The sequence below is a fragment of the Rhipicephalus sanguineus genome, unplaced genomic scaffold (assembly GCF_013339695.2).
Source record: "Rhipicephalus sanguineus isolate Rsan-2018 unplaced genomic scaffold, BIME_Rsan_1.4 Seq164, whole genome shotgun sequence".
Lineage (NCBI taxonomy): Eukaryota > Metazoa > Arthropoda > Arachnida > Ixodida > Ixodidae > Rhipicephalus > Rhipicephalus sanguineus.
In genome coordinates this window covers 1-7838 of record NW_023614658.1, presented here as the reverse complement: position 1 = coordinate 7838, position 7838 = coordinate 1, and the positions used below count along the sequence as shown (strand labels likewise).

The 7838-nt window shown below is 43.7% G+C and overlaps 2 protein-coding genes across 2 annotated transcripts; one reads left to right on the top strand and one right to left on the bottom strand.

The window, feature by feature from the left end:
* Window positions 1-1485: 1485 nt before the first annotated feature.
* On the bottom strand, window positions 1486-3650 carry LOC119376598 (RING-box protein 2). Its single transcript, XM_037646380.2, has 3 exons — window positions 3473-3650; window positions 3182-3229; window positions 1486-1837 (listed from the first exon to the last, which is right to left on the bottom strand). The coding sequence occupies exons 1-3, from the start codon at window positions 3648-3650 to the stop codon at window positions 1719-1721; spliced, it is 345 nt and encodes a 114-aa protein (XP_037502308.1). The 3' UTR covers window positions 1486-1718.
* A 170-nt stretch (window positions 3651-3820) lies between these two features.
* On the top strand, window positions 3821-6155 carry LOC119376599 (SPRY domain-containing protein 7-like). Its single transcript, XM_037646381.2, has 3 exons — window positions 3821-4052; window positions 5255-5371; window positions 5936-6155. Exons 1-3 carry the CDS (start codon window positions 3941-3943, stop codon window positions 6136-6138), a joined length of 432 nt encoding a protein of 143 aa, XP_037502309.1. The 5' UTR covers window positions 3821-3940; the 3' UTR covers window positions 6139-6155.
* The last annotated feature ends 1683 nt before the right edge of the window (window positions 6156-7838 follow it).

Sequence of the window (7838 nt, the reverse complement as noted above, 5' to 3'; positions counted from 1 at the left end):
ACAAAATGTTCAAGAAGGCACCTTGGGCACTATTTAACTATGACCAAAAGCTGCTGCTTCAAACAACTGTGCATATAGGACACATCATCGCGCGAGTACTAATGGTGATGCAGCCTCATGAATGAGGTAGCGGTCTTTGTGCCATGGAGTGCACGAAAGGAAAACCACAGGAATGGAGTAAAAGATGTGACAGGAAGGGAGGGAAAAGAAGCTACAGTTGTGTGGTGCTTCAAGCATTTTAAACAACAAGTACTGCAAGGACATTGCAAGGTTCCATAAGGTATTGCTCTTAGTATTTCATACAATGTACTCTTTAATCAGTATATGTGCGTAATAATGAGTGAAAAAACTAACTTGGACTTGAGGTGTTCAGAAAGTTGGCACAAGAAGTCAATTGCAGAGAGGCTAGTGGCTAAGTGTAAATCAATGTTTTTCTCTGCCAGTTTAACTATTAGTCTGCTTTTCAACATCTTTATTTTCCTTATAAAAAAAAATTGGGGAAGTTACACAATAGTGGTGCAAAGACTGAAGAAACAGCAAAGCTGGTGGCCTTCCTCTGCTCATTTCCCTTTCCCACCCCCTTGCTATACCATACTATGTCTATGCAATGCTTTACCCTCTCCCCTCCTCTTCACTCACTTCCCTTTCCTACTCCTTTGCTATACTATACTATGCATCGCTATGCTAGTAGCTGCTTGGCACATATCCGCTTTCTGTGGCGCATACCAGCCAGACTTTGTGCCTGTCACGTAGAGTTTTGCCAAGCTTAAACAGCTCTGCTGTTGAAATATAAAAAAAATCACTTTTCTCTGTATTACTGAATGTTTCTCGTCAAGAGTGATGAGCTTACATACCAAAGACAATATGTGGAACTATCAACAACTGAGGTCACAAGCACACACAGCAGTGCTGATACATTGGTTAGGCCAAATATGCAATGAAAAGAAACTCATCAGCAGAAACAGGGAGAGTACAGGGCATCCGTGGCAATCATGGAAAAGCTGTAGGTGTGTTTGGTGCCAGACCAAAAATTACTTAGGCAAAGAAGTCGGAAGTGTGAACATAGGTGCAGTTGTGCTTGCTGGATGCAGCAAGAAGTCAAGAAATAGAACTGTAGCGAAATGGTGCAGCCAGACCACCACTGACTGTGCTACCATTAGTGCCTGCAGCTTGCTTTACACAGTACTGAAGCTGTGAGCTGACCTGTTCCATGAACTTTAATCCTAGTAACTTCAATTTGCAGGAGGCTCCGCAAGTAAGGAAGAAAGCACTTCTCTATCACGGTCAATGACGCATGTCGATTGAGGCAGAAGCATGACGACTTGTCAATGCCTCTGAAAACAAAAAATTTGCCGAGAGCCAAGTTTGTGCACTTGCAGCGTCCTTCCTGTTGTATAACTTCTCCTGGTGTTTAGTGTGAGCCTATTAAAGAAAGAATACTCGAAGTGTAAAGAAAGAAAAAGAACGCTGAAGAGACCACATATCTAATTTAACAGACACTGAAACAATTCTATTTTACTTCAGACATTGAAAAAGACACGTAAAGGCATCTTATCAGCACACACTGAAATGGTTTCTTCAAAGCGACACACTCCGCATTGTCCTTGTGGTATCCGATTCGCTGGTCATCACAGGACACCTCATGGCTTGGATGTCTTGTGTACACACACACATGCACACACTGTACACACACCTGAAGACTAAGCAATGACACACGATCACTTTCCAATGCGCTGCACAACCCAGTCCTGCTGGCACAGTGGGCAGCGGTTGTTCTTCTTGACCCACAGAGACATGCAGCAATTGTGGAAAGAGTGGTTACACTCACCCCACACCACTGAAAAAAAGAAAGAAATCATTAGCTTGATCGTACATTTTTTAACATGTACCAATCAGAATGTGAAGAGCATCGATTGAATACATTAGAGCATAATCCAAAATTTTCAGGTGTGCCAAGCACCTAGTGGTGCTCACAGGCTGCAATTTACCGACCAAACAACAGGGGCATATGTGAATTGCAGATGGTACAATGATAAAATGAGAATGAAAAGGCAAAACCATGAATACATACCCTCAAAACTGCATCATAGTAAGATAGAAAGACCCATAACATATTTTCCCTAAACTTGAATGACATCTGAGGCATAAAGTAGTGTTCAGTATCCTACTACCATTGTCATATTACACAATTCTTGGTCACCAAAGACGGATTCCTATCACTCCGGTGAAACATCACACCGGGTAATAATGTCACAAGCTAAAGCATTCCTGAATGTGTTTTTGTCGAGCCAGAGAAATAAACTGACCAACTTGAGGAATGTGCTTACGAGAGAGGAACATTGAGATAAATATGTACAGGTTAGCAAGAATGCTTCTAGGTTACACTCAAATCTCAATGTAATGGTCACGGATATAACGAATTATCGGTTATAACGAAGTACATGAAGAATAGTCTTGTCACGGGTACAGTGTTATGAATGCCGCTTATAACGAATTTTCGGATATAACGAAGTTATTTTTGTGTCGGATGTGACTGTTATAATAAAGTTATAGTGTACACACTGGGCTCATTCTCAGAAATGCGCCAAGCACACTGTAATAGCCTGACATACTGCAAACAGCCACTGGTTACTGCGCGTTCAATAGTACAGCGGCACGCTACGCAGAGCGGTGCAATTATAACTTGCTGTTGGGCGAGTTGGCAAGTCTTCATAATAAAGTAACTAGGCGGAACTTAGCACATCCTCTTAGTTTGTGGGGTGAAGTCTTGAGTATACGCGTATGTGTTTGAATGAGGGAGTGCTAAGATGCGCCTAGTTACCTCATTCTGAAGAACAGTGCAAAATGACATCTAGCAAAACACCATCTACATTAAAATAATTTTGTTGTCCACTCAGTTCATCGCAACGAGACTTGGTTTTTTCCATTGTTGGTAACACAAAAGCTTTGGCTTTCGCACCGAGCTGGCTGCAGCAACAGAGAGTAAATAACTCGAGTAAAAGAAAGGAGCGCTACTTTATAGAAGAGCGTATGGCATGCAGGGTATCGCGCTGTTCAGCGTTACGCTAACTGGTTTGGGAAAGCAAGATGACAAAGATCGTGCGAGAGGTGTCCTTTTGAGACTCACAGCTACGTTTATTATTACGTCGTTCCCGATCAAGATACACAGAGGTTTACTTACCCACACAATCATCCTGCTTGTTTTCGTGCTGACATCGCAAGCAGGCATCTAGAAACGAGAAAGAAAAGGTTTGAGCTACGAGGGTCATCGCGGATGGCTACTTGAGCAAAGCAGATTCATTCATGACGTTGCCCTTTTCTTTTTTCTTTAATACACCAGCGGTCGTGCGCTAAGGGCACGAGACAAGCGAAGCGACGGTAGATATAAACAACGTCCCGAGTGACGGTGCAACAAAAACAAGGCAAAATACCACCCCATGCACCAGCCGAAAAACAGCGCCGCGAAACATACCCATAACTTGAACGCGGCATATGGCACACGTATCACATTCTACGTCCCAGCTCCACATAGCCACGGCATTCCACTTTTTGAGAACAAACATTTTATCCGGTTTTTGCCCGTTATCTCCATCCTTGTCGATGTCATCTTCGTCTGCCATTTTTAAAAGCCGTACACCGCAATGAAGCATCAGTTGCGCATTCGCGCTTGCAACCAAAGATACGAATAGTTATAGTTTAAAAAATAACACAATAGCAACAAAACAAAAATTTAATAAAATTGCAACAATTCAGAGGATTTATTAATGTAAAGTGCACTCTACTGCACGCTAAACTGCGCCTTTGCTTAGTTTACATTGACGTGCGTTCTTGTTGTCAAGTTGTTGTTTATCCCCCTTTCCTACCGCTTGCCACCTACTGCTGCTGCATTTCTTGTGTGGGGTGTTGTACAACGGGGACGAAGCACGAAGTGTCATCTCAGATGGCAACTTGTTTCGGCTGTATCCGCCGGTGTTTTAACGCCGGCGGTTTCTCCGCCAGCAGCTCTCAGGGAAACCGTCTACCTACGGTGGTTCTGGACATGCTTCATATGGGTATACGAGCTTGGAAAGCACTCGCTTGACATTCTTTGAAGCTGCTGGTCTGTGTAGGAGATACTAATCGTTCTGCGTGTGTGTTTACTTTAGCTTCCTTCAGCCCCTTTCTCGGCGACTACCTTGTCGGTCGATCTTTATGCGTGCTTTTGAATTGTTATCCGTTCCATCACGTATCGTATCGTGCTAGGTAAATAGCGGCGTGTAATATTTATGTGCACAGTACTGTGACCTAGACAGACCATGATATGCACCTTTGCCACCCCTTTGCCAGTCATGTGCCGGTGTGTAACTTGTGCACACGGAGGCAAGACAGTTATCGTTTGAGGCTCTTTTCGCCGGTGGTAAGCAACACCGAATTTCGGGCGGAGCACTGTGCAACACCCAGATTTCACACCGTCTACACACCTGTAATGCAAGTACAAGGTGGTACCCTTGTATGTGTGTGTGTAGGTATTGTACAGTTTAATAAAAGAGCAAGGCTACACGTGATTGTTTGCGACAGCTACTTCTAAAGAAGGTCGAGCAAACAACTAAACGTCCAAACTGACCGACAGTGTGTGCAAACAAAATGTTGAGATCTTGTTTTTGTTCACCTATTAAATGTGGCTCATACACACTGTGGGGGATTGTCCAAGAATTGAGTGGTTTGTAGTCTTCAGTTGCATGCAGATTGAAAATGTCTAGTCGAAATCGCTAATTTCAGCTGCTTCGAGTGAACTACATCCAAATATGATGTTGCACCTGCTTTGCAAATCAGCTTTGCTGGTAAATCGCATTTAGTTGTGCTCATTGCAGCCACAATATGTGGGGACACCTGCCAAACAAAAGTGCATTTTTCGGAACTGGTGGTTTATCTTGTGCCATTTCACTGTGATGGTTCACTTGAAAGTGCTTTCAACTGATCATGTACATACAAGCACAGTGCATTGGCGCAAGTTGACCAACACCTTTGCCTGGCACACAAGCCACTATGTGAAAGCCTATTGACAGGCGTAATGTTGTCTGCTCGTGTTACCTGCACATGGTGTAACTGTAATGGTGTCGAGTTCTCATAGTAAGAAAAAAAGCCCCAAAAAACAATGCACACCGTGAACCACACCTCCAGCCGCACAACCTACCATATGCGTGAATGCATTTGTGAAGACGACTTTGTCCAAGATGCCAGGAGAGGCTCACTTGAGAGGTGCAATGTTTCGCAGGCCAGGATGTCGTGATCGTAAAGAATGGACAAAGGATCTGCGGCAGCGGTGCAGCGTTAGCTAACGCTCCCCTAGTTCAAAACAAGTCCTATTTTGAAGTCAAAGTACAGCAAGCAGGTGAGAAACGGTGCTCTTGTCTGTGACTTTTTGTGTGTTGATTTCACATCAATGAGTTGCCTTGTTCCTCTAGCAGGAGCTTTGATGATGTAGACAAGCATGCTGCAATGTTAAAATCGTGTCACAAAGCAATGTTCATGGGACCGTACTGCATGGCAAGATCAATATAGAGTCATGTGTGTCACAGACAGAATTTTAAAATATGAAAAAATACTGATAAGCAAATCAGCATGTGGCCACAGATGTCGAAGTCCTAGGCCATGATTTCTATGGTTAAATTTTTTACGGTAGTAGTACCATTCCGGCAGTCAAATCGCAAGGAAGCATTTCTTTAGCGAGATTTCATTGACGATATAGAAGTTATTAATGAAGGACACCATGTACAACAGTTTAATTTCATTTGCTATCATGCTGAGTGAGATGCTTCTTCACACTTGTTCGATATTTGGTCATGCATGGTGTTGTATAGCTGTCAAATGTATACTTCAAGCTTTTGTAAGGTAGCTTTGGTGCAGCCTTACATGATGTTTTTCTTTGCCTTCAAAAAAAAACCTGTGATCTTAGGCTTGTGGGGTGTGGGAGTGGCAACGCAAAAAACGGACCTGAACAGGGTGCCACTCGGACAAGATCTGGAGAGCTGTGTTCTCACAAGTGAGGGCACTGTAGTGTGCAACAAAGAACTGCTCCACAAGCTCCAGCAGACAGTACAAGAAGGCGATGTCATAGTAAGGCCCGTTCTCCACTCTTCCTTCAGTGCAAAGAAATAAATAGTGTCATTTTCATATTTAACAAGGATAGTAAAATGATTGAGTTGGTATCGATTTATGATGGAAGTTTTAGTGCAAGAACGCATGAAGATCAAGAAAGCGGAACATGCTTGTGGTGTGTTCCTGTTTCTTTGTGTTAATCTGTTCTGGTGCTAAAATTACCAACGTGAATCTTTATATTTGCGACGTATAATTTCTTTCCACTAGAGACTCCCTTGTTGCGGACTCTCTGACCAGTTCTTGTTTGCATAGCTGTGCATGAGGTACCTCCCTGCAAAAGTATCTGAAGCTGTTCTGCTTTCTCCATGCTTGCTATTGAACAGGGAATGCCAATGGAGCGACAGGAGAGCTTGTTTTACAGCGAAAGCTGTTACGAGATAACAACAAGGGCCGTTTTTTGCACTGTAGTTGTCCGCCGCCGCCGCCCGTAACCGCTATCGCACAAAATAAGAAAACAATTCCAGGATGGAACGGGGTTCGAGCCTGGGCCCTCTGCGTTGAAGCCCAGTACTCTACCTCAGAGCCATGCCAGTGCTTGAAACTGCTTTGCAAAAACACCTTATACAGGCTTCATGTCGGGAAGGAACTACATTAACGTATGTAATGTAGCATGGTAGAAGAGTAAAATGACAACCAGGCGTCACACAACACGAATTCTGTAACCAGGCGTCACACAATGTGACTTGCACAACGAGTGGGTTGTTGAATGCTTCCAACCCATTACTGAGGGCTCTGGCATAACTCTTCGTCATTAGCCACAGCATCAACAAAGTGCACATAATGTCTTACAGGTGTTTAGCGGGTATCACGGTTCTCTGCAGAATGACGAAAAATGGCATAGTGGCTGCTTCCCTACTTCACAAAAATTATGATGATTTAGAGCGTAGGGGGTTACTCGCAAGTGCACTTCTATTGGTTGCCAAGGAAGCCCATGAGGTCTCCATAAAGTTATTTCCCTCTTTCTCACGTTAACGTATGTTATATAGCATGATGGGGAGAGTGAAATAATGACCAGGTGTCACACAATGCGAATTACGTAACTAGTGGGTCGTTTAAAGCTTCCAACCCATTACAAAGGGCTCAGTCATAATTCTTCATCATCATCAGCCGTCGCATCAACAAAGTGCACATAATGTCTTACAGATGGTACCTCGCTTCTCCGCAGAATGATGAATAATGGCGTAGTGGATGCTTCCCAACTTCACAAAAATTATGATTTGTGGCGTAGTGGGTACGTTGCTAGTGTACTTGTCCCAAGAGAGTTTATAACTGGCTCTAGAAATGCCGCTCTTCCAGCTTTCGCTGTGACTGTGCTGTGCTTTCCGCGCAGGCCTATCGTTTTTTTTTTAGGGGCGAAGCTCCTTAAAGCGGCACCCGTTCGTCCCTCGTAGTAGTGCGTAACCAGTCGTAACGCTAGTACCAGATTTTGACCTCCAAGGTGGTGCCGGTGGGAGATTTTTCCTGTGCGTTGTTGAACAATAAAAAATTCGCAGCGTGCGCGTTAACTAAAAGCCGAATTCTTCTGTCTCTCATTCCCCATTAGCAGCCATTGGCATGTTCCAGTAGGAAAACGTTAGTAGAAGTAGAAGTGTAAGTGTTAGCTAAAAGCCGACTTCTTCTGTCTCTCATTCCCATTAGCAGCCATTGTTTACCTCCAAGGTAGTGCCTGGTGAGATTTCTCCTGTGCGTGATTAAACAAT